General features: G+C 40.6%; 1 protein-coding gene across 4 annotated transcripts in view; it reads right to left on the bottom strand.

The window, feature by feature from the left end:
- Positions 1-25,876, bottom strand: part of ric1 (RIC1 homolog, RAB6A GEF complex partner 1) — a 73,006-nt gene extending 47,130 nt beyond the window's left edge. For 2 of the 4 annotated variants that reach the window (XM_042060567.1, XM_042060568.1), the window contains exons 1-3: positions 25,214-25,875; positions 19,210-19,317; positions 9,582-9,661 (exon numbers count right to left, since the gene is read on the bottom strand). In XM_042060567.1, coding sequence (XP_041916501.1) covers positions 9,582-9,661; positions 19,210-19,317; positions 25,214-25,354 — 329 coding nt within the window. In that variant the 5' untranslated portion in view covers positions 25,355-25,875. Of the gene's footprint in view, positions 1-9,581; positions 9,662-19,209; positions 19,318-24,630; positions 24,650-25,213 lie in introns of those variants that run through there. The other 2 variants (XM_042060569.1, XM_042060570.1) reach the window with 2 other exon arrangements.
- Positions 25,877-27,424: the final 1,548 nt, after the last annotated feature.

Raw genomic sequence — 27,424 nt, 5'->3', positions numbered from 1 at the left:
TAATCATTACAGGGAATATAAAACAGAATAAAAGCAGTAAAGGAGCAAGGATCAGATTAAGTGCAATAGATGACAGTGAGTGACTGGGTTTGTACATTTGTTTAGGTAAGCTATTGTGTTTGGGAAGAAGCTATTTTTAAATCTGGTGGTGCTGGATTTTACCAGAGGGTAACAATTGAAACAGGTGATGGCCAGGATGAGTATTGTCCTTGATGATGTTCTTGGCTCTTGAGAGATTGCAGCAGAGTACAATGCCCCTGTGTGTGTGTGTGTGTGCGCCTGCATGTGTGTGCACGTGTGTGTTCATGAGTGTGTGTGTGCATGCATGTGTGCCTGCGTAGTGTAGAGTCACTAAATGTACATATATTAATTTATTGTATGGTGCCCCATGAATGGAATTCCATGAAACTTGCATGGATTCAAAGGGTCCTAGGATAATGATTCAAATTCTGTGCAGTTTTGAACCAAAGATACCTGCAATTATAATGCCTCGTTTTTGCTTTTTCATTTTAAGCTAGGTGGTGCTATACATCAAATGGATATGGGATGGGTTGACATGGCACATGGAGGCAAACAAAAAAAATATTGGTCATCCTAGGCCCTACGGTTCTCAGGATATTAACAGAAAACTGTGTTCGCCCATCTACAGGCCAGTTGGTGTAGTCACTAAATGTACACAAATTAATTTATTGTATGCCCCCCCCCCCTCCATGAACGGTATTCCACAAAACTTGCCATGCATTCAGAGGGTGTCAGAATGATACTACACCTCCAAATTTGTGCAGTTTTGACCCTGTCAGCCAGATATACCTGTGATTACAACACCTCATTTCTGCTTTTACATTTTTAAAGGAGCATTTCATCACAGGAAAAATGAAAGTGTATTCATATTGGGTCATTTATGTAGTAGATCATTTTTGAAGTCAGTGCCTTTTTGACCGAGAAAAAGCCAAAAATGTATTGGATGTATGTGAATGTGATGAAAGCCAACAGCTCCCAGAATTCACTGCCATGCATGGCCACTCCAGAGAATGTCTAATAAGGGGAGAACTTCCATTCTCGGAAAACTTCCGGTTTCTGAACTGATTGCAGTTGCTTCTCTGGTTCCACATGAGGGTGCTCGTCCACGAGTGCAGAATGAATGGAGGTCTATGGAGCTGTACTCCACAAAATCCACTTTTTAAAAATTGCTATTTTATGAACGTTAACAGCACATCATTATTACCCATTAGCCCAAAAGTCACATTTTACATATTTCCATGTCAGATCAACGTGTTGGTCAGATGCTCCACAAATTGACAGCATAGGCTAACAACATTTAACTAATTTCCAGCAGCAGAGAAATTTGCTGAACTTTTTTACCACTTGTCTGATACAACGGTAAAGATAGCTTCATATTGGACGTTGGATATGACTCATTCGAAAAAAATCCATTTAGCATTGTCTAAGAGGGACGAATTTGTATCCAATGTGAAACCAACTTTATCGCGGTTCATCTGACATGACTGCATCTCGTTGATTGTGATGCACTCAAACTGCTACAGGTAGCAATGACTTCTCATGCCAAGTAACAACCATTTAGGATATGTTGTAAAACATCGAAGTTGTAGGACGTTTACATAGCTTAAACTGTAATGTAGGCCTATGCTTATTTTGTCCCCCATGCCTTTCATTCATCCGGACCAGGAGGGAGAAATTAAACATTAGCTATGTCATCAACCATTTCCTCCAATTGAAATAACCATTTTTCAAATAGGCTATACTCTAAGCAACACTAAGGACAAGAAAATAAGCCACATCCAACATGAATTTGAACTTTTAATTAAAAAGATATACGTCATCCTGAGCATTAACAGTTAAGTTTCTTGATAGCTGCAGTTAGCCTACTTAGATAGATAGATAGATAGACAGATAGACAGATAGATAGATAGATAGATACTTTATTAATCCCCAAGGGGAAATTCAAAAAAATACTTCATAGCCAACGTTACTGTCCGTTGGGAGCCATAAATCCTGCCTGCCTATTCCAGACTCAGCCTAGCAAAACAAGACGATTGACCCCCCTGTCCATGTGTGGCGCGAAGCTATGGTGCTCAACATACTGCCGTTTTCCTCAGCCAATTACGTGAGAGCACTGACCAGTCTGCCCCTGCTCGAGTCAGCCCGGGCTCTTCCTACTAATCGACAGGTCTTGCTGCAGGCCTCCTGTTCCTCAATCATCCTCAACTGTTCCTTGGTGTATTGCGGCTCGTACAGCAGCCATGAGCATAGGATCTGTGCACCATATCTTCAAAAACTCCTTTTGCCATATAGTAGGGGGGATTATCAACAAAAAAGGGCCTAATTGTTACGCGGTGGATAGAAGCACCAAAATTGGTACAAACACTCTTTATGATTCATCTCATCATTTGAGAAGGGGTGCCTAAAATTTCTGGTTCATTTAGGTAATTTTTTAAGGGAAAATCCAAGATGGCCGCCTAAAACGACCCAAGGATAATAAAACATTACATAGTTGGGCATCATGGTTTATTCTGCTACTTTATTATTTTACATTTGATATATATATAGATGGTTAACAAATAATATGTGCAAGATAACCCCTGAAAATAATCTTACATGCCTTTTATACAGCTTTAAAGGGGGGAAAACAGGCTTAAAATGGTCAGAATGACATGACTCCCCAAATGAATCCTCATCTGAGAAGTTAATTATTTATGTATGCATAACATATATATTTTTAAAAACTTTTGGAAGAATCACTTAATAAGTTTATTGCTAAAATTTCCACATGATCAGAGATCAAGCCCTAAATAGCGACACAACTCATTGACCAAATGTTGTGCCAGTGTTAGTGTTAGCATTAGCCAATGTAGAACCACTAGCTGGGTTCTAATTATCAAGCTAAATCTAGGCAAACAAAGGCATCCCTAGGCTAATTGTGTCCCCATGATCACCTGGGGTGCGTATTTGTGAATCTGTGGGGCTTCCTGTACCGTGGGGGTACTGTACCGTTATTTCGGGAACAACATTAGAAGCTATGAAATTTTGATTTGTTACAGCATGGGTTCCCAAACTCCATTAATGTGGGCCTCCCCTCTGAAAACAGTGACACCTCTGCTCCCCCCCCCCCCCCCCCCCCCCCCCCCACAACAATCACTTTCAAATAATGATATTCACTTCAGTTAAGCCACTTAAATCGGTGCTATACTATGCTATGCAATGAAATGAGTCATCATATTTTTGACGTTTGGCTTTGTTGCCCATATCAGGCTCGGGCTGTGCAGCAATAAAATGTGACAAATCTGTCCATTTTACAGTAAGTTAGCTATCGGAACGTCACATATTACCGTCACGTATGTCCAACCTCTTACGTGTATCTGCCACTTAATATTCACTTCTATACAAACCAAGGCAGCGGATTCCTAAATGAACGCAAGCACCCACACCATAAGTTTATCTAAATTAGCTATGTACCAAAAAATACATTTTACCGTGACTCGAAGAGCTGTAAACAGTGTTGTAAGGCTGCGTGTACAAATCCGCACTGGTAACTTGCAGCTAGCTCGGCTGGCGGCACTGTTGCTAAATTACGTTATGAGGTTTGGCACATATACATTCTCACTCAGGATAGGGATCAATAATACTTTCCACTATCCCAAAGATTTAGTATACATCTCTTCTATGATTTATTTCGATTTCATAATGTTGTCAATTACATAATCATTGGATTTGATAGTTCTAACATGAAATAAACGTTTTTCCTTCTTTTTTGAATCAACCTTCCGCGCCTCCCCTCAAATTATTTGGCGCCCCCCAGTGGAGGGCGCGCCTCACAGTTTGGGAACCTCTGTACTACAGTAACGGTAGCCAGCTAGTATTTAGCTGTGCAGTATGTACATTGAGTAAACCTCATGATACCTTGACGTGCTAGTGAGAGAACTAGCAGCCTGGGCTTTTAGCTCAATTACTAGCACGCTCGCCTCCCGATCCGAGGTGCTAGAGAGCAAATATACATTCAGCCAGCTCAAAAAGTGCAAAAATATATGCTCTGTCTTCCAGAGAAGTATATACTACAATTCCAGCTGTTAATTGTCAACCAAAGGCCATCTTAGTGCCAAAAGTTAACCAAACCGAACTTAGCATGGGCAATAACAGAGGAGGAAAAGTGGGGTGAGCATGGAATCAAACTGATGCTTCACTTTAGCCAGAACTGTCTGACCCACCTGCTATAAACTCACTCCTTCCTCTCTTTCATGAAAAAGCTGCCAGCTTTGCTATGGTCAGACATGGCATGAATGTTGTAAAACAATTGACAGAGCACCTAAATTCCGGCCAATTTGACCAACCACTATATACATTTACAAAAATGGTTCAGTGGAGTGATTCAGAGATCCAGACTGTTATGGAGAGATGTTTGTGATGCTTGGTGGGTTACACATAGAGATGGCTCTATGGAACACAATCGGATAACTTTTAGATGGAAGTAGTTGAACAACTGTACTATGTGATAATGGGGTGGCTACCTCTGGAACAGCAGACTCCTTCTAAAGGGTGGGCAGCATGGAAACCATTTCCAGAAGTAAAGGATGCCTTCATTGCTATGACGGCAAATCCTTTTCAACTGCTTAGCCAGGAATCAAACATGTTAGCATGCTGGAGAAGTACACTTGTGTTCTTTACGATAAAAAAACGGATCATGAAAGTCAATGATCTCAGGAAGGACTTGTTTTCTCAAATATGTCTCTCAATGGAAAATATTCCTCCCACACAGGCTGCACTGATACAGCATTCAAATAGAGCAGTGTACCAAGCTAGCATTTGGTCCAAAGGTCTGCAGGCTACGCAGTCAGTGCCTTCTCCTGAAAAATATGGATGGACCAAATTAGATGATTTTTGGACACCTTTATGGACACTTTTACCAGAGGCAGCCAAAGTATGTAGAGAACCTCTTAAATGTGGCAGCAAAGGTGAGCCTCTCTGCTCTCGAAAGTGCCGATGCCAGGATGCTGGGTTGCCTTGCACAGTATTATGCCAATGTGCCAGAGCATGTGAACAGATGCAAATATGCAGTATGTAGAGTAGGACTAATGTAATCTAGTGTGGTGTTTTACTGTGTCTTAAGAAGTTGTAGGGGACATGTGTGCTTAATTGTATGTTTTTTATGAGGTCTGCCTGAGGTGCTTGACTGTCTGTGTTTATAGTATCCTTGAGACAATAGGTGGATATAGCCATAGTGTAGCCGTATTGTCTGCTTAAAACAGAGACATATCTATGACACATATACCTAATTTCATGATTTTAGGAGGTTGTTTAGGTGGCCTTTGAAATAGCTGCCAATTATGTGGATAGGCAGTGCAGCCTTTTTTCAATTTCTTTAAAAATTCACTTCCCGTTTGAGATTTCTTGGAGTAATCTTCCAGGATAACGTAGGATCACCCAAGGGACATATATCAAATTTCAAGCTTTTAGGAGGTTGTTTAAGTGGCCTCTGAATCAGTTGTCAATTATATGGGTGGCCATTTTGAATTTCTTCAAAATCTCACTTCCTGTTTGATCACCCCTTCTATGATGTCTTAGGGTCACCCAAGGAATATATAAGCTTTTAAGAGGTTGTTTAGGTGGTGTTTGAATCAGCTGCCGATTTTTTTGGGCACCCCTTCTAGGATGACTTATGATCACCCAAGGAACATACATACCAAATTTCAAGCTTTTAAGAGGTTGTTTAGGTAGTGTATGAATCAGTAGCCAATTTTGTGGCGGGGAGTGCAGCATTTTTCAATTTCTTTAAAAACTCACTTCCTGTTTGAGATATTTTTGGGCACCCCTTCTAGGATGTCTTAGGATCATCCAAGGAACAAACATACCAAATTTCAAGCTTTTAAGAGGTTGTTTAGGTAGTGTATGAATCAGCTACCAATTTTGTGGCAGGGAGCATGCCATTTTTCAATTTCTTTAAAAACTCACTTTCTGTTTGAGATATTTTTGGGCACCCCTTCTAGGATGTCCTAGGATCACCCAATGAACATACATACCAAATTTCAAGCTTTTTAGAGGTTGTTTAGGTAGTGTTTGAATCAGCTGCCAATTTTGTGGCGGGGAGTGCGGCATTTTTCAATTTCTTTAAAAACTCACTTCCTGTTTGAGATATTTTTGGGCACCCCTTCTAGGATGTCTTAGGATCATCCAAGGAACATGTATACCAAATTTCAAGCTTTTAGGAGGTTGTGAAGGTGGCTTTTGAATCAGCTGTCATTTGTATGGGCGACCATTTTGAATTTCTTCAAAATCTCACTTCCTGTTTGAGATATTTTTGGGCACCCCTTCTAGGATGTCTTAGGATCACCCAAGGAACATGTCTACCAAATTTCATGCTGCTATCCACCGCGTAACGATTTTTCACATAATCTCCCCTACTAATATCAGTTTCAACACTACCATCCACCATCTTGGGACAGCCGTGGCCTACTGGTTAGCGCTTCGGACTTGTAACCGGAGGGTTGCCGGTTCGAACCCCGACCAGTAAGGCCAGCAGGCCAGCAAGAGACTAGCCTGTTAGCTTAGCTTAAAAGAAAGATGGCGGACACAATTACTAAATTCACTATTACTATGGAGGTCATATCCCCAAAGACAGTAAAAGAAAGACCACCCCTTATGGGCGGGTTGAAAACATGTGGAATTGGCGATGTAGTATCCTGCCTCTGGCAAAAAAATCCTACGATGATGCAAAATGAAAATTTTTGCATCAGAGGATTTTTATCCAGACAAAAAATACAGATCTCACACACCCATTCAAAAAACGATCAGGTTTCTACTGATACAAAGCTTAATGCTAATCGGTGAAGTGTCCCTTTAACTCCTTGAGTGGCAAAAACGTAATATTACGTTTTTCCTTCCCATGCGTTGAGTGCCAAAAACGTAATATTACGTTTTTAGCTTTTTTTTTTTTTTTTAAATTACGAAACAAGACACTCTAACACACCTTATATGTGATTTTGGGAACTCTGTGATGAATGGAAATGAAATATATGACAATCGAAAACTCATGAAAACGCACAATCTGGACATTTTATCTGGACATTTTATCGGTTGCCGCTTTGGGTCGAATCAGTGACACATGCACGTCAGCTCAAAACCAGGCCATTTTCGTGGGTCTATCACTAGGTGGCAGTCTCGCCAGATCTCGCTAGGTCACTTCCCGGAATCTTTACAGGTAGCACTTCATATTTCATGAAAGACGTTATATCTCCATTTCTAGAAAAAAAACAGCAATTTTGATGAAAACTAGCCACTGTTTAGCTTGGGATTTCTCAGGAACAGAGGCGTGTAGAAATACAGGGTTTGCGCCCACTGAGAGCTTAAAGTCTCACCTTTCAAACGAGCCATTGTATGTGTTCATAACTATAACACAGAATATGCTGTGGCTGTACAAAAATCATCAACAATGGTCTAGATTGCTGGCATTCTAGGACAAAGCTTCCGAAAACAGCTTGGCATTCAATGAGTTAACTAGGTGGAACTATCAAATGAGTGGTTATGGGATGGGTTGACATGGCCCCTTGAGACCAACATACAGGCCCTATGGTTCTCGAGATATTCACAGAAAACTGTGTCCGCCCTACCCTCCTTTCGGGGACCCAGTCCGGCAGGGGGGCGACATATCAACAATGGAAAAACAGAAAAACAATGGTTATGCGTCATACTTGTGGGCTACATGCCCAACAGGTTTCGTGCAGCTCAGTCTTTCAGCGTCCCGGAAATCGCTGACACAAAATCTGCACGGCAGTCACAATATCTCCTAATCAATAGATATTTTGAGTAATTTTATTTTTATTTAAATTATTTGGTATTATCGCATGAATTAAGCTTAAAATGTTTAGATATCTCTTGACATGTTGCCGGTGAACCATTGCTCCGTATACTGTAGGCTAGGCTGCACAGCTTGTAAGACTATGGTTTTGAAACAATTGAGCTTCTGTGGTCCTCTAGTATTTCGGTCATGTACATGGTTGCAAATCAGGACAGTTTGAAAGTTTTTGACTGCATGGAAACAGTTGTCTTTACCTATGTACTAATGTGGGCTATCTGAACTGACTTATCAGAATGACGTCTGCTCTGGCATACTTCATGCCCATGACCTAGCTATGGAACCTCAGACACAGTACAATCTATGGTCTGCAATTCCGCATCTGAGCATTCTCTCCTCCATGACTCACAACAGTCCCCACAGAGATCCAATCCATTCACTTCGCCTGTGTGCGGTGTTCGGACTTGGAGATGATGGCATGTTGTTATGGTGATGGCAGGATGTATGGCAGCCTGTTACAGCAGCTATCAACTATTTCTGCTCTTTTTTCAGCTACTTTCTTTTCCTTCGTCTTCCTTTTTTCAGCTACTCTTTTGTCATGCTAGGCTGTCCCTCTGTCTCTTTTAGTTTAGTTTTTAGTTAGTTTTAGTCTGTTTAGATAGTTTATATTAGTTTTGCATTTTCATAGAGTAACAATCTATTTAAATAATGCTGCTCTCCTATACAAGAAAGACGCTCGTGAAATACAAGGGTCATGCGAGTGGTCCCCATCAAATATACCTCCGAAGCTACTGAGACATAGACAAGTAACCACAGCTGGTGTGACATTCAAACATAGGTGTCCATACTTGGATGACAGACTGGTAGGCTACACGGGGCGGCAACAATCACTACCTCGCCAAGTGAAGAAAACAGCCCAATCGTCCATTGTCTCTCCAATGTACAACAACTCCAGAGTAAAATGGACAAGCTTTTACTTCTGATTTAAACAGGGTTCCTACACATTTTCCATTTCAAAATTCCATACTTTTTCCATGCTCAAATTTCCAAACTTCTTGGCAGATTTTCTGAACATATTCTCGACATTGCGGCCACATCTGGTTTGGGATAACTCGGTGAGAACAAAGGTATGGACAACTGAAGTGAATTAAAAAATGACGCTTAATATTCGTCCATTTAGCTGGGTAATTTTTAGTTGTATCTTAGTTGTATCATAGTTGTATCTTGACGATGGGGACTGACAGTTAAGCTACACAACAGTAGGAATTGTTCATTGTTCATCTGCATGACCTGGCTGGATGAGAGCATCCTAGATGCTGTGGCCTCACCTCCTAGCTCTGGGCTACACCATACCAAGCTACCAATATAAAGAGACCCAGCTTGTTCCAGCTTCTCACCTCTGGAAGACACTACAGACACTTCTCACCTTCAGCAATCAGACTTCTGAACACTACAAAACTGATCTGAACTATTGATTTATCTAACGTTATTTATTTTGCTTAGTTTTTCTTTCATTTGCAACTGCAACTGAGGAATACAGCTGATAAGTGACATCCAGTTTGCATGTCACTTGATACGTGACTTTAGAATGGGGCATGCTTGGATTTGCTTAATAATTATTAGCTTGTCTGATTCAAGTCAACTGTTTCCTTGTTGGTAGTGAGGGATTAATTGTCGTTTTATCATAAAACAGTTATCACTTCAATAGCACTTTCGGACAATATGTATTGATACTATATCAATAAACATTATCTATATCAATAAAAGTTCAACTTACTTGGGGTAGACAGGTTCATAGAGGTATTTATCATCACCGCCTCCAACCACATCAAACAAAAGGATGTATCCCTTTGAAGCCTACAGAAAGAAATAACTGTTGAGTATGATGGTCATATTAATTCACTCAAGTAAAGCCCCTGTGGTGGCTGAGTGTTGAAATATGGACAGAAAAAAAAAACTGATTCTATCCCCACACATACAATTTCTGAGATCATCTTTCAATGAAGAGACAGTCAAGGCTGGTTTTTCTCTTGTCTGAGGAATTAAATCAACTTTAGTTATAGCATATGCACACAGTGCATGTAATAAAGCAATTGGAAGGACAATTCCAGCTTTTGTGAAAGGACAACCCTATAAGTTAAGAGTTTTCTCTCAATATTTAGGCCTACTTATGGCCACCTTGCACCAAACAATTTTGACAAAATTTGGCAAAGATTCTTGAAATATTGTAGTCTTTTAACTAATCCCCCCCATTCAAGCTTTACTCAAAAGACTCCAATCTTTCAAGAATCTTTCCCAAATCTTGTCAAAGTTGTTTGGTGTAAGGAGGCCATTACATGATGTCCTTTATTTTGCAGGTTACTTAAGAAATGGGCAGCCTAAAAAAAGTATATGGTTATGGCAGACGCTTTTGTCCAAAGCGACATACAAATACAAAACAATATAATACTTAAATTTAACAGGGAACAATTTAAAAATGTTGGTCAGACTACTTTAAGGAAAATAGCAATAACTAGACTGCATTTCCGGCAGGAACTGCGAAAGTGTGCTTGCCCTGGTCCGGTCACCAACGTGAGCAGACAGTGGCATACGCTATGCTGAACCTGGCTTGATCCAGGCATTGTAACAGTGCCTTTCAGTGTTGGAGCAGTGGCAATATCTCAAAAGCTCTAAGAGAGGGCTATTCAACTATTGGCTTGCGGGTTGAATGCGGTTCGTTGGATTTTACCTTTGGCCTGCCTTCGAATTTAGCTTATATGACTGAGATCAAATCAATAAAATAAAATGACAACAGTGATTGGCTGCAAAAATAAATAATGTCACACGTCTTGCGCCTCTCAAACTGGGCTGTCAGGTAACCTACAGAGGAATTGAAATTATGAAATATGCAGTGATGGAGAAAGTACTGAAACTCAGTACTTAAGTAAAAGTACAAATACACAGAGAAATATTTACTTTAGTAAAAGTAAAAGTACCACAATGACAACCCTACTTAAGTAAAAGTAAAAAGTACCTGCTTTTAAATGTACTTTAAGTATGAAAAGTAAAAGTATTTGCATAATGATTTATTATCTTAATATCTATATTCTAAAAGGAAAAATCAGTATGGGCTGTGGCATTTTATAGTTTTAGGTTATAGGCCTACTCGACTAGATAGTTTTAAGCTAATGCAATTGTGCTTACCATCTGTGGCCTAGTTTACATTCTGAACTACAATTCTAGAGACTGTAATTCTGGATATCTAGGGTGATCTGCTAAGTAAAATATCATTCAGCAAAACACGAGAGCCTGAAGTTTAACGGGGTAGACAAGGGAAACGTCGGGTGGATCGTAATGCCAATTCTGCTGATTGAACAGAAAAGTTGATGAGAAAAGTACCTTTATGATTAGGTTCAGTTTCACTTGCGCAGACGCACATATTGAATAAGCGCTCACATTACCCCCCAATTGCAGGCTATGCATCTTTATTTGATCACACACAATTAAGAAATATTGCCTAATCTGGAAAATGTTACGTTTTTTTTCGGCCAGTGGTTCATTAATAGTCTATCATTCATTTGTGCCGCAAATGATCAGACGTGTGACAGAAGCATGGGCATAACCTGTAACTTAGCTGATCCGCGGATAGCAATCTCATCGGAGAGGAGGCCCTAACGCTGCAGATAACAGACAGAGAAAGGCACAGAACACAGTTGCATGTTCAGTGTAGCCATGGGTCTGGTGAATATAGCCTACCGAATGCAGATGGCTACAAGCTCACACTTTGCCTGGTCTAGACTAGAAGCTTAAGTTTTAAAGATTTAGAAGCTGGGCACGTAGCGCTCCAGAATCTTTGGTAGCTGGGCACGTAGCGCTCCAGAATCTTTGGTAGCAACCCCGCCCACTGGTAAAACAAACGTGTTTGTCAGAGAGAAAAAAAAAACTGATCATAAAATGTATCACAAAAGGAACAATGGTGTTATAGAAATGTAGCGGAGTAAAAGTACAGATAATTGCTGTAAAATGTAACGAAGTAAAAGTCAAAAGTATGCACTATAAATTCTACTTAAGTAAAGTAAAAATACGTGGAAAATGTACTTAAGTACAGTATTTTTAATGCCTTGGTCATATTTCCAGTGGTGGAATGTAAAAATACGTGGAAAATGTACTTAAGTACAGTATTTTTAATGCCTTGGTCATATTTCCAGTGGTGGAATGTAACGAAGTTCGTTACATTCCACCACTGGAAATATGACCAAGGTATTAAAAAGCTGCTTGTTTGTCAGGATACTTTTTCACTGATTTATTTAAAAAAATATGAGCTATGAGTGTGAATGTTATATATTCCATCCCACAAATTATGTTTTACTGGTTTATTTGACAAATAATATGGATTTGCTCTATAAAGACCTTATGTATTTACCTTACATAATATTTGCACCTTCCTTACTTGTGAAGCTCACACTGTATTTAGTAAAATGTAATACAACGTTGCCACCTAGCGTTCAGATGTAGGCTATTTAACATTAACGTGACATTTCCTGCTTATTCTTTCGTCAACGCCATGCTTTTAGGAAAACAATATTTTTATCATAGTTTTATCATAGTTATCGAGCTGGTAATCGCTTCAATTAGCGATTACCAGCTCGTTTTTGTAACAGAGATAGCTGTTTATTGTCCCTAGGTTTACACAAACACCTATTCATATTAAAGCAACACCAAACAGTTTTTTATACCTTAAAATAATGTTTCCAAAATCGTTTCAATGGTTCATCAACTTGTAACAGGGTGAACGGCAATTCTGCATTCGCTTCGCGGCCCTCTATCGTCTATAACCGCACTATGTAAGTTTGCCAGATCGGGTAGCGGATCTGTAGTTCGATGGAATGAGACAAGAAACTACAAATTTGACTGATTAGCATCTGATGTCGCAATACATCGTACTTCGTAAGTCATGCAAAATATTCTACCTTGTCTGTGGACATCATTATTTGCAAAGCCGGTGCTGGATAAACAAATAGCGTGCGTGCGACAGAGGGAAAGTTGTTTGGTGTTGCTTTAATACAGAGTGTCCCAGTTAAGAATTGACACTTCATTGACCATCAAGGTGATTCACGCAGCTGGGTGAAATGTAAGTACAACTGCAGCGGCTTGGGCGCAGCATAGTCCGCTGTGGCGTTCCACAGTCGAACCGGACGGAGCATTCGAAAGCAAGGGCTGCGATTGGCCGAGTTTTCAGTGCGTTTCTCTGTTTTTAGCAGCCCCTGCAACATGCTAGTCCACTGTAGCCTATAAGCTTTGTACATAATGTTAAACATAGTTTTGGATTCAGTGGCAAGATGTTTTGGATTCAGTGGCAAGATGTTTTGATTGTACAGTGCCTGTCTCTCAGTAATGTTTTAAAATGAGAGCTTCATCAGGTCTGCAACTTTCAGGTAGTTTGGAGTTCGAATCTAGGCAGGAGCAGAGCCATATAAAGGCCTAGGCCTATTGTTATAATTTTTTGCAAGGTGTTGCTCCTGGCAATACTTGTTTATAAGACGTTTGGTGATTAATTGATAGCTGTTTTTGGGACACGTTAAACGTTCTTTATAATGAGCGCATACGGGGAGTAAAACGACTGTTACGCGCTGTTACAACTGTAGGCTACAATGATTGCAATACAAAAATATGTGTGTGTTAGTTTAGTTAGTTTTGTGATGTTTTGCACTTTTGCCTCATGTGTTTTCAGGTTTGAGGGCTTTTTTTGGCAAGATTGACCTTGGTTAGACTCTGCATATGTTATTTCTCCGTATGGAAAATAAAGTCAATTTTCGACACACGTCTGTTATTAGTTCAATAACAAGTGTTGCTTGTTAAAACATGTGACTTGTGAAACTCAAATGATTTTAGAAATATTTAGCCAAAGCCAAAAAGCGTTAGAGAGAAGGAGAGACGCCGGTGCAGCTCAGATGTCTTCTTAAAAGTTCTTTATTCTTTAGTAAAAGGTGCAGAACATTATTAAACTTTGACTAACGTTTCGATGCTCGTTAGTCAAAAACATCTGAGCTGCACTGGCGTCTCTCCTTCTCTCTAAAATATCTGGGGGTCCTGGCCTGGTTGCACCAGATTGTCGCCAAACGACAGAAGCGCGGAGAACCCTCCTTTGTCTACCAAAAAGTGTTACTTTGTGCCCCGCGCTCCCCCACTGCTTGTGAAAGAAGGGGGTGGGGGAGGGGGGCTTAACGTGAAAAAGCTTAATGTCCCAAAACGGCAACAAGTCATAATGGTAGGCTACAGGAAGTGGGGGGAGGGTATGGGATGACCAGAGCCATCTTCGCTGTGCTATTCAGAAAGCATCTTCTACTGTCTTTCCAGGCGCACACAGCTCGTTACCATATAGCCTATCGAGTGCCTCAACAGGCTCTGCTCTTGGGTTTGGCCTCAAAGCGAACTCAACCCTCTTGTTGCTTGCAGTTTGTTAAATAAAGCGATGCAGATTACATTATTTATTTCTGATTAATTGCGTCTTTTGCAACATCTGCTTGTTAGGCTGGGCTACTGTCAATGTCCTGTACAGGTAAATGTTCAACAATTGCAGGTGTAGTCCTACAGGCTATAATCAATTAGGGACTGTTCGTTATTTATTTAAGGGGCTACCGGAGGAGTTTTGGGAGCGTTAGTCAAAAAAGACGTGACCCTCCCTCGCCAGCAAGAAATTTTTCTATGACCCTCCAAAGTGATTGAGAAAAAACGCATGACCCTCCCCAGTCCCAACAATTTATTGATGCCTTCTGTAGGCTACTGGGTCAATTTGGGAGATTGCATACGACACCCTCCTTGAAATGCCTTGAAAAGGCTGTCGTTTGCACAATTTCACAAATAATCACCGGGACCGAAACTAACCTGTCAACTTTTCCCGGGTTGATCACGTATTTTAACTTTTTCCTCGCTGTCTTAGGAGGAGCTGCAGGGCCGTGCGAAGGGGGTGCGAGGCCCTGTGCGAACTTGACAGATGCATGAACTTACGTGCATGAAATCATGCGATAGCTTACTTTACACATAGCCTAGCTACCGTCGTCATTTTAGTATAGTCTAATAAGCTACACCAGCTTGTCTTTAAGAGGGGAAATTGTATAGCCTATAACATTAGCTGAGTCACATATTTGGCCATATGGTGTTTATCATAGGCTACATCACGAAACCAAATAGTGTAACAAAGGCGAACACTTTAACAGGGGAAATTAATTGGGCATGAATCATTGTGCTGAACGGTATTTGTCAATGAGCAGAAACACACACGACATTCAAACTGTTGATAAGATGCGCACTATGGAAACTGGTCGGTAGGCTAACATTGGACAAATAAATGACACTGACTCGCCATATCCTGACTCTGAAAAAACACTGTCCTGCTTTGCCGCAAACTCGGCAATGAAATTATAGGCCAGTTTGCAGGTAGCATAACGTCTTTTTCAATTCATAGAAGGGAGAGCCCAGTCTCTCCTGTGACATTGAGGTGCGCAAATAGTTTTTAATAGCCTGTTCAACTTCGAAAAGCTTCACCCGATGCTAGTCACTGATCGCAATTTCAAATTTCGGGAAGCTTCGTTCAATCTTTTTAAGTTTTAAGTGCAGTAGGCCCCTATCTGCCCCCTTTGGAATTATATCTCAAGCCTATTATAAGGTCCCGTTCATTATGTCCTGGGATTCGGACGTGCTCAAAAAGAAAAGAAAAAACACTTTTTTTATAGATGGTTATGAGGAGCAATATGAGTCTGAACTCCGTGTCATTCAGACTCAACCCTCTTGTTGCTTTGATATCTTTTTCGTTGTCGTTTGAACGTCGGCAAGCAGGCATGTTGCGGTTGCAATTTAAGTGAAATTACTACAGTAGGCCTACAACATGCAACATTCTTGTTAGGCTGGGCTACTGTCTTGTACAGGTAAATGTTCAACAATTGCTGGTGCGCAGGCTATAATCAATTAGCTAAATCATTTGTCCAGCTGTTTAAAAAAAAAATCGTGCTACATTCAAACGCAAAAGGTCCTTTGATATCTTTTTCGTTTGAACGTCGGCAAGCAGGCATGCTGCGGTTGCAATGAATGAGGATAATTGGTTTTATCTGCGGATTTATTTTTTGCATTATTTTGAATATGACTCGCTCCAGTCTCAACAGCACGTCTACTTTTTCCACACGCATCTAAGTTCTACACACATCCCCTCTCACTTTCTCTCTTTCCATCCCTGCGCACGGGGCTCTCTTAAATGAGCTGCACCATTTTACAACAATTGCATCTACATTTTCATAATTAGAATGTTTTGTCTGTTTAGTGTAAGCTTAAACTACCGTGATCAATTTAAGTTCCCGTGCCCCCGCTGAAAGTCTCATGCGCTTATCGTTACACTATCACATCTATAAGTAACCGTGACAAATAGGGTATAAGATATATAAACTCACGCTATTGTATCATCATATGTTTGGTAATGGCTCACTGAGTCACGGAAGCAGTTAAGTCAAGTCGCATCAAAAATAGTAGTGGCAGAACTCCCAAGTGACACCTTGTGGTTGTTTGTGTCAACTGCAGTTTGTGCCATTTCTGCTTAGAAAATGGGGTGCGTGATTCATGAAGGAACCCGTCCAAACTTAACTGGGACCCACTGTACGTATGGAGTGCTGCCGACCACTGTTCATTACATGGCCCAGAATGCCTTGCATGTCTTTACAACAAAACAACACAGTAAAACCTAAATGCCTGTAAACATATGAATTTGCATACTTGTAACATTTTTAATAATACTCTCCCATCATGATATTTAACAATAATGAAAAATTTAATTTGAATACCGTCAATGTGAAAATAACTGTAAAAAAGCTAATGTTCTCCTTGCCATTTCAGTTCGTAAGTCCATACTATCCCATGGTTGAGCAAGGATTTTATGATTGGGCAAGGCTGCCCAGAGGCATTGTGCATACTTGGAAGGCATTGTGTTAGATGTACAACTGCAAATGTGAAAGGTGATAGTTACCAAATACGGGTGGTTTGTCAAATCAGAAGTTTGGTTTGCCAAACTTTTGGAATGTTTTCTTTTTTTTTTTTAGCTTATGCACCCTCACATTGGAGTCCCAAGTTCAAATACAAAATTTGATATCGATATGTGACAGTGTTCCTGAGATATGGACGACTTCCTGTTTCAGAAGTTCGCCACCGAATTCGTTTGGCTGTGACGGGCAAACGCTTTCGAAAATCAAAAATTCTTCTGGTAACTTTTGTGAGGCTTGGTCCAAGGATAATGTATGTCAAGTTTCGTGGCGTTCAGACCAAATTTGTGACCTGTGAAAATTTAGTTTCGCTTTCTGTTCAATCCAATATGGCGGACGAACGACACGCCCACCTGACGTCATCTTCGCGAGCAACTTACACCAGTACTGACCGGATGTTTTAAAGTTAAAGTAAATGTTTTGCAAGCACACTTAATAAACAACAATGTCAATTCAATCAATAGCCTAATGAAATAGCATATCGAAAATCCGGATGTTTTTATGACTTTTTGAAAGGCCTACAATTCTAATTATTAAATTTAAGACTTTTTATGACCCCATGGAAACCATGTATAAGCCTATCGTAGTATTGGTCTGCATCAAGCTAACATTACCTTAACAACGTTCATTGGAGTGATGAGTCTCCGCTCGAAGATCCTTGGTGTGAACCGTCTCTGCCTTCCTGAAGTCTGACTGCTGCTGAATTAGAACTACCCTACCAGCGTCTGGTCAGTGAGATCGCTCAGAATTTGGAGACACGGGTGATGTTTTGACTCTGTGGGAACTTGTTACTGATGTCTACCGAGCCGTTGCTGAACTGTCATGCTAGCTGCCTTAACAAGCGTTTGACTTGTGTGTAGGAAGGTCACACTAGCAACGAAGGATGTCTCACTTTTCAAGGTTCACCAAACTGATGATCTGCTGGCTGGCTTTCCAGTGCTGATTAAGTAGAATATTTTGTTATTTCTGCGAGACTCATGTTCGAAACCCGGCAAAACCTTTGTTGTTTTACTTTGAGACTTTCCTGTTCACACAGTATTTTGTGTGGATAATGCTTAAGTGGACATGCATTAGACATGAACCAGTGATGTCCATGTGTTTTCCGGAAGATCTTTCTTCATATTCTTTCACTCACTGTCATGAAAATGTGAACCTCCGGCACTCCAGGGGCAGTGGCAGAGCAGAGCGCTCTTAAGAAGTAGGCAGGGCCTTGTAGAATATTCACTAATGTTATGCAAATATCACCAGTTGATCAAACATGATCACCAGCCAAACTGGCACACCGGTGTCTACTCTGCCCAACAAAAATTGCCAGGAGTCACCAATGCCCATGATTTTTTTTGTGTTTTGTGAATTATTTTGTGAATTCTTTAATTTCAAATATCATTTGTGAAACAACCTTGGCGCTTTATAATAAATGTATTATTATTTGTTATTAAAGTGAAATAATGTGTGTGTTTCAGGGCTGCACAAATGGGGGGAAAACATCTTATCGCAAATCAAATCACAACCGCGATACCAGTCAGAAAAATTGCAATATAATTTTGGAAAGCTTCAGTTCAATATTCCAAACTTCGCTATATGTTGTCACACAAAGAGGGTGACATGAATATAGAACAGGGGCAACTTTTTGACTCAAGGGCCACATGTGTCTCTATTCATTGATCTGTCCAAAGCATTTCACACTGTTGACCATAATATACTAGTTCATAAACCAGGGGTGGGCAAACTTTTTGGCTCAAGGGCCACATTGGGTTGGGAAATTGGCCGGCCGGCAGCTGTAGACGGTGATGTTTCATGAAGGGCTCATGTCAGTTATTATGAATTAACTTGAACTTGAATTAAATTGATTTTTGAGACATAAGTGTTCATTGAATCGATTGTAATATAGATTTTTTATGTCTAAAGACGTTTCCATTTTCAACGGCAAATATAGGCCAATCCACAAACAACTAACATTGCGTTTAGGCATTAGGACAAACGTAGAGGGCGCTTATAGACGCAAGCCAGCAATATTTCTGATGATTTATTGGCGTGAAGTTTCGTGCACAATGACAAACAGGAGTGCAAAATTCTCGAAAAACAATAAGCCGAGTGGACTGCCATTACATCAGTGACAAACATGACTGCAGGCTTCAACGTAGCCGTGTCTGTGTTTACGATTAGAAATGTCAAACAAATTTCGCCTACGTAGAACTCGATTGCAGTTTGCATAGCCTACCGCTTTGTTCTTCTCCATAGTTTGATATACCAAAAATCCAAAGTACTATCATTCATATATATATATATATATATATATATATATATATATATATATATATATATACACACACACACACAGATCCAGAGAGCAACAGTAAGACGGACAAAAAGGCCAGAGAAAAAGGTCTCAACTTTACTCACCACTACAGCTATCATGGAATCGTCTGGCTTCCATTCAGACTGCTGATAAAATCCAAACCGGGTGGCTGCCTTCACTGACTCAATGTAGCTCACTATTAGGACACTAGGCTGTGGAAGACAGTGAGGGTGGAAGACAGCGAGTGACTTTTTGAATCATCCTAAATCAATACAAATCTTTAAAAGGGAGGCATTCAGCTGTTTTAATGATGAAAGATATAGGCCATAGCAGGGTCATTCCATGCGTAAGGAATTATAGAATATCCTGGTTGAGAACATGACAAAGTAGTCGCTATGACGACCAAACACATGGTCATCATATAACCTCCACTACTGTGGAAGTTGGGAAATGGGTTATCTGAAGTGTGTGTAACAATATGAAGAGAATGTTTGGATCAACTGGTGTGCATGGGTTAACTGAGGTACCTACATCGCCTACTAATAAAAGTTAAGAAAAAGTATAGAAAAACCATCATACAGTAAAAAGGTGCAATACTGACATGTTAGGGGTGTAAAGATTCACCAATCAGTAATTATTTTGAACTTTCAAGATGCGAATGCATCAGTACATGGACTCCTGGATTGATTTAAAAGAGAAATCCGGTGATTTCACACACAGTAGATCTCCATTTCTCGAGGTCACAGAGTACTGTTGGTAAAAAAACACGAAAACAATCGGCTTACCTAACTCGAGTTGCTACAGCCAACACTAAGACCTTCCAGGCAGCTAAGGTGCTACACTCTGAGGGCATGTTCATGAGCACTCATATTCATTCCCCCAGAGATTAGTACTGTAGCTCAGTGTTTCCCAACACTGTCGCAGGAGATTTTATTTGGGTCATCAGCACAATTTATGTTGTCTAATAGGCCTAACTTATACAATTTAGCCAGGAAAGCTATCAGTTTTCTATTAGGATATAGTTTGTTTACCACAGTCACGGCCATCTGTGCAATTTTGCATTTAGAATAGCTCTGAAACTTGGGGGCGAACACGTCGCACAGGGGACAGCCTGGACATCTCACTCGCAAAATGAAAACTTTTCTGCGGGGCGTCTGCCATGGACCTCATGAATCAGCCTTTTTACACAAACATTAATGGACATCAGCTCTTCAACTTGACTGATTAAAATCTAGCCGACGAAAGCAGACATCCGTATACCGGACATGGCTATTCAATTTACATTACATTACATTTGGCTGACGCTTTTTTAACCAAAGCGACTAACAACATGGTAAACAGTAAGTTTTAGAACAATTCTCACAATTTTAGGACAGTTTAAAAAAACATTAGAGTACAGTAAGAATAAGTGCGTCGGTGAGTGCTGTTTTTAACAGTTGCTTGTCAGTTTAAAACTTCCGTCATAGGCTGTAGATAGATAGGCTGTTTCAATTGTAGATGCACTTTTTAAAGTTAATAGCAACCTCCTCACATTCAGGGTTTCCCGCAGCACTTTGCAGTCAAGGCGGCCACCTTGGAAAAACACGCCTGCCGCCTTAACATACATCGTCAAAAAAAAGTAGCCTAGTCCACTCTGTCCTGTTTTCTCCCTTTCATTCCAAACCGTGACCAACGCCACTCTCCCTTCTCCGCAGAACGCATTAAAAAAAAGAATAAGAAACGTGCCATGAATCGAAAAATAATCAGTTTTTATAATCTTTACATAGCCTATGTGATATGCCTCCGAATCAGAGCTAGTGAACGGAGCTGAGCGGTGCAAATATCCCGCTCCTCGCTCTCAAGAATCAGTCAAATCGCGAGCACCGATACTGGGTTCATCAGTTTTGCGCAAGTTTAAAATGTTTAGCCGACTGCGTAATTTGTCATTTTCGTTTTATAAGTTCCACTTCTCATGTCATGAATGTAACATGCCTATGATAAGGCTTTGCAACTGTCCAATATGGTCAATCTAGTGTCTCAATTGTGTTTCATGTGACGCGCAAAAGCTACATTCATGCATTCTGTTGCTCCAGTTGAAAATGTTTCTGCGTAATTTGTCAGCTGTGATAAAATAGGAATTTATTGAGCGCATTTGATGTCATAATAACATGCCTATGCTAATGCTTGTATGGTGTAGGCCATCTAATCTTGGCCTCTCTTATGTTAAATCAAATTAGCTTTGCCCACCCGTTTTTTCTGTGTCCACCCATTTGAACATTTCTGGCTACACTACTCTTAGAAAGGAAACTGATAAAGTCATACAAGTGTACTATTCCTACAAATCAACTAGATACTAACAAGGTAGAGCAAGAATAACCATGTGGTGACAGTTTCAGTGAGTAAAGATTCATTTTGGAATCTAAGAGGACACATTTCGCGGAAACAAAACAGAGTGTGCTACGGAGAGCAAAGAAAAATGTGAGCAATTTGAATTCGCTTCATATCAAGTAAAAGGCTAAAGTAAAACTTGGATGCTAAGCCTGTATTCTTTAGGCAATTAATCCCACGGATTCCTTTAGTTTTAGGCTTATGTGTAGCCTATTAACGTTGCCAAGCGTGTTTGTTGTTGCACTATCAGTGTTGCACTATCTATTAAAATAAATGTTCTGAGTGAAATATATTGCCGTTGCTCTTAGTTCTTTGGGATTTAAGTTTTCTGTTTAAGGTGACAATTCGGCTTGTAGATTATCTCTCCCTCTTTTAAATTGGAGCGAGCATGGAGTGATTTCACTGCAATGGGATGATTTTTAAGTGTGGCAGGGAGCGAAATTGAGTGGAGCGGCCTGACGCGAATTTGAGTGGAGAAGCGGCCGAGTAGCCTAAACAGCCACTTGAGCAAAGCGCAGTGTTGACTTACGCGTCTTTTTAAGATGGTGAGCGTAAACGAAGGAAAGCCCTCTAATCGGACGGGCAAGACTGACAAATAAAAAATGACGGCCAGGCCCGCCCGTGGCTACGCGTATGCTTTCTTTTTTTTTTTTTTAAATATATTTTTTGGCCTTTTATGCCTTTAATTTACAGGACAGTAGAGAATGACAGGAAGCGAGTGGGAGAGAGAGTCGGGGTGGGATCCGGAAAGGACCACAGGGCGGGAATCGAACCCGGGTCGCCGGTGTACAGTGCAGGTGCCCCAGCCAACCGCGCCACGGCTGGGACGCGTATGCTTTCGAAATTATTTAGCCAACTCCATCCCCATCAACGAACTTAGGCTACCATGGCCAATATCTTTGAAATTTAAAGCGATGGTTCGGAGTAATTTCACCCTAGGGTCCTTTGCACCATGACCCCGAGCCAAACACCCTCCCAGAACCTGTTTTCCCTTGGTCAAACCCTGGTCGAGTAGCGCTGTCAGAAACTAATGACTTTCTGCAGGCGCTTATGGAACCTATAGAGTATCTCGCAAATTACCCCACTAATAATGCCCTGAATGGTACGAAACTTCTACAGTAGTACAACTATGTTCTTTACTCATAAAACGAGGCATTGAAAAGTTTGTAAGTACACCAGGAGTTTAACACTTGCCTGATGGATTCTACTCTCTGCTACGATCTACCACTGCGTCGACGTTACTTCCTCACATGGCCATCGGACCAAAGACAGATCCCCTGTTGGGTGCCATTCCAATATATCATTTGTTGTGTCAGTGTTCCAGACATCTATGGACGCAGTGCCCGCCAATACAAACTTGACCAAAAGGACCATGACAAAATGATGTCACTGCTTCCACAATTTCTTGGATAATAGTTAGACACTATTCAATTTAATTTTCAATTAAATTTTATTTAGAGTGACAGGGGCAAGGAAAAACTCCCTTCTATTTGTAGTGTTCTTACACTATGTAACATTCTTGTTATTTAGTTCTTTAAAAGTTTGATGACGGGCAGTAAGGAATGTTGATTCTGCCTCCAGAATGAACTACCACACCAGTTTACAGCCTTCTACCACTATTAGAACAGAAGTTATGGGCTTCCAAAAATCCCAAAAAATGAAATTCCAATGTGTCAATTAGGGCCGTGGCACCCGAAATTCAAATGGACGCCACGGGCAAACCGTTTGAGATATTGACCTCAAACTTCAGATTCCCTCGTTTGGTAAGATAAGGCTTATTTTCACAGCTTTTCAGCAAAACCTGAGAGGTACCATGTACATGATACCCCGACATTGGCTGTTTTCACATGGAATGACCCTTATCTGATTTGACACGGAATGACCCAAATGCCCCCTGATACCGCATCCTGACTTGTTGCAACTTCTTAAAGGTATATTATCCAGTCTTGGGTATTTTTGGCAACTCTAGAGCTCTCCATAGAGTAGATAGATAGATAGAGATAGATAGATACTTTATTGATGCCCAAAGGGAAATCATTCATTCATTAAACATTATATTTTACTGCAGAAAATTGCCTACTGCTCATGGCTTGTTCCCGCTGTACACAATGGATATGATTTTGTTGTGAGGGCAAAGGATTAACAGGCAAAAACCACCTCCAACGAGCTATCTACTGACAAGGTAATGTTTCGCGATTCTCACGAAATGTCTTCGGGTCGGCAATTTTTGAAGTTGTATTCCTGGTTCTCTTGGTATGGACCCGCTACGGCAGGGCTATTCAACTAGCAGTCTGTGGGCCAGATGCAGCCCGTTGGATTGTAGCTGCGGCCCACCCGCAAACGGCCTTCAAATCTGGCTTTCATGATTACGACAGCAGTGATTGGCTGCAAAAGTCAACAATGTCGCACAGCTCTCGTCTGTCACACTGGGCTGTCAGATGGGTGCATTCGTAAATTCAATCTGACACTCTGAAAATAGCAAAGTTTCAGACTGTGCTCGGAACAGCAATTTACGAAAGCACCTATAACACAGGAATTCACACATTGGCAGCAGTAGCCTAATATTAACCATGTTTCTGTCCAAAAAGAAAAGCAAAATTGATGATGAAAACAGGCAGTTCCACTCAGAATGGACTGACAAGTATTTGATGTTGACGGCAATGTAAAAAAATACTATGACTTGATTGAGCCATTAAATGCTGCTTATTGTTTGTCAGGATAGCCTACTGTTTCCATGGTTTCTTTTAAAAATACAAGCTATGACAGAAGTTGGGTAGGAATGTTATATATTCCATCCCGTGATACTGTTTTACTGGTTTGTTTGACAAATAATCTATATGGACCTGCTCTATTAGCACCTTGTCTGTTTGGAATTGTTTTGAGAGCCTACTGATCTCAGAATAAAGGAAGGTCCACCACATCCAGTGTTTGAATATATTTAACTTAACTTATTAACTTTAATGTAGCTGGATACTCTGGATAGCTGGATATGAACGCATGTCTCTTATAGCCACAATAATCATTTTAGCAACACCATATTTTGGGAGGCCCTCAAAGACCCAGTGGTTTTCATGTCTGGTCCACTTGGTACTGAAGTTGAACAGCCCTGCATTATGGCTTTGCTATGTGAATGATTCCCCTATTACAAGTTCGCTTACCATCAAATTACTAGTTGTTTACTGAGACAACTGGAACGCAGCATTTCTCCGAGTTCCGATTTGGGGGCTTTGATGTCACTTTGTAGTTCAAATGGAATTTTGTGTTTTTAATGTTAACTCCGCAATTATGTTGTCACTTGCAAGCTGCTAATCCACATCCCGTCCATAGACAACGGTTTTTTTTTTTGTTTTTTTTTTTCAAATAGGCTGTTATTTATGAGAAATAATGTAACATAGGCCTAGGTTGTGTTTTAAATAGCCATGGTTCATTTGATTTATTTAATTTGCTCTTCATCGTCTCGTAGACACTAGAAATAGCAATGGCCGTATTGTTAAAACGCTCTAAGAAACACATCGAAATACGGACCTTCCGAAGAGTAGCCTACAAAAAAGCCACCAAGTGTGACGTTAACTTCGCTAGCTCACTCGTACATGTAGTACTTGACGAGTATTCTCGGTGACGCGGCACTGGGACATAACATACACACACACCATCGACATGAATTCATTGTGTTATGGTTCACTGGAGGTTACTAGAATGTGAGCATATGCAGTGCATCATTATTTTCACAAAGACACTCACCCGGCTGAACCAAATACTCAGCTGAGTTTCAGACAAAACCGCGAATAAAAGCCTCTGGTTGCTGGGCTGAATGTGAAACGGTTCCTCCGCACTTTTGAGAGGGCACAGAAGCCTTCGAGGCCAACCAGTTAAAAAATACATGACGGTATCTATTTCAGCTAACGTTAACACACTCTTCAGCGTCCCGTGGAGGCTAACGTTATGCAGTCAAGTTAACTTTAGATACAATATTCAGGGACATGAACTGAAACTGAACTCAAAAACGTTACGCATTGATATCTTGTAACTTTTTTAGTTTGACGTTAATCCACAGAACCTCGGCAGCGATGTTAATTTACAACTAGCATCTATAGATTGTGGGATAGCAGTGCTTACAGCTAACTTAAACGCTAAGTCCCACAAGCTGCACTTAAAAACAAACGTTAGCGAGCCAGCACTAGCTAGCCCTAGCTAGTTTTAGCCTCGGTGAAAAACGAAGCAGCATTTCAGATAATAACTCTAAAAAATATATGTTAGCCGCATTCGCTTCTATGTGGTTTCTGACTTGATTTTCTCTGTTAAACCTCCCTTCGTCGCCATCTTTAGTGTCTATTTATCTTCATCCTGATTCGCTCTCTGAAAATGTACTTCTCCCTATGACTTCTCCCCGCCCAGTCTTCTACCACGAACGTCATCTGATCAAGTAGGCTTGTACCACGTTGGCTCAAGAACAGGGGTGCTAGTAGAGGTCCTGGGTAAAATGTGTATGCACTTCATTTAGCGGAGAATATCGGATACCTGTAATTGGGGAAAGCTGCGAAGCTGCGAAGGCACCTATTGAGTTACTAGCTTTTCCTATTATTATTATACTTCCGTCATTGGAGTCTATGGCAGCCCATAGAACGCCTAGCTGGAAAGTGCAGTTTTTTTGGCAGAACGTTTCGGGACACTCCACTGACCACTCACACTCATTTACAGATCTCTAAACCCAGCCATCTACAAGGATACAAGGATACAAGGAAGTTTATTGTCACATGCATATAGTTACTGGAAGTAAGAGATGCAGTGAAATTAGCCTATACGACCGTCCTGTTTTTACACCTGTGCCTGTGGGGAATCCAACGGCTTGTGTCTGCGGCTCAAGCGTCTACCTCTCAACCGCCTGTACTGGAACGTCAGATATCACCAACAGCTTGTGTCAGCAGCTCGAGCTTCTACCTCTCAACCGCTTGTCCTGGACATCGCCAACGGTTTGAGTCTGTGGCTGCGACTCGAGCATCTGCCTCTCAACCGCTTGTCCTGGAAGGCTCCAAAATCCACTATAACTGTTCGCCCAGAACTTTGTTGAAAGACGGATCTACTCAGTGGCAGATCGCTGTTGAAATTCCAGCTGGTCAGCTGGACGAAATAATTCCATTCTCACATACACTGATTTAATTTAATTATATTCACATGTAGTTTAAATAAGCTGTATATGTTTTGTTTTATATAATTTGTTTATTTATTTTAATGGCCATATTTATATGTTCTTTTATTTATTCTTATTAATCTATTCATTATTTTCCTTATCTACCTGGATAAATTATATTTTAATATTACCTATATACATCTCTCTCTCTCTCTCTCTCTCTCTCTCTCTTTTCTTAATAAATTCTATATTTTTTTACACCTTGAAACCCGATATACTATCCAATTTATTTGTTTATAATTCAATTAAATTGAAAGACCCTGTAAATTCCTCCCTCTCTGAAAAAACTACACAGGAAGGGTTACAGAATCTAGCGCCACCAACAGGTCCAAATCTGGCCGAAAATTGACCGCTGGGTCTAAAGTTATGAAATTTGGCACACTGATTCAGCACTGTCCCATGATCACTCTCACCAATTTCCAGAACTCTATGCCCAACACTCTAGCGCCACCAATGGGTCGAACCTGGATTGCATTCACGCATGTTGAACAGATTTGTCAGATTTTTCAATTTCATTTTTGTTTGCCCGTGACAGCCAATCAAATATGGCGATGAAGCCGCCAAACAGGAAGTGGACAAACATCTAGGTGACGCTTTGAGTTAACATAACAAAACTCGATACCATTAGTCAGGACACTGTCCCAATCACTCACAGCAATTTTTATGCATATACATCGAACACTCTAGCGCCACCACCAGTTCAACGCTGGACATGTGATCAGGTGCGTGATCCTTGACTCTTTTGTCTGATTTTCACAATTGAG

The sequence above is a fragment of the Alosa sapidissima genome, chromosome 13 (assembly GCF_018492685.1).
Source record: "Alosa sapidissima isolate fAloSap1 chromosome 13, fAloSap1.pri, whole genome shotgun sequence".
Lineage (NCBI taxonomy): Eukaryota > Metazoa > Chordata > Actinopteri > Clupeiformes > Clupeidae > Alosa > Alosa sapidissima.
This window is presented reverse-complemented; position numbering and strand designations above follow the sequence as displayed.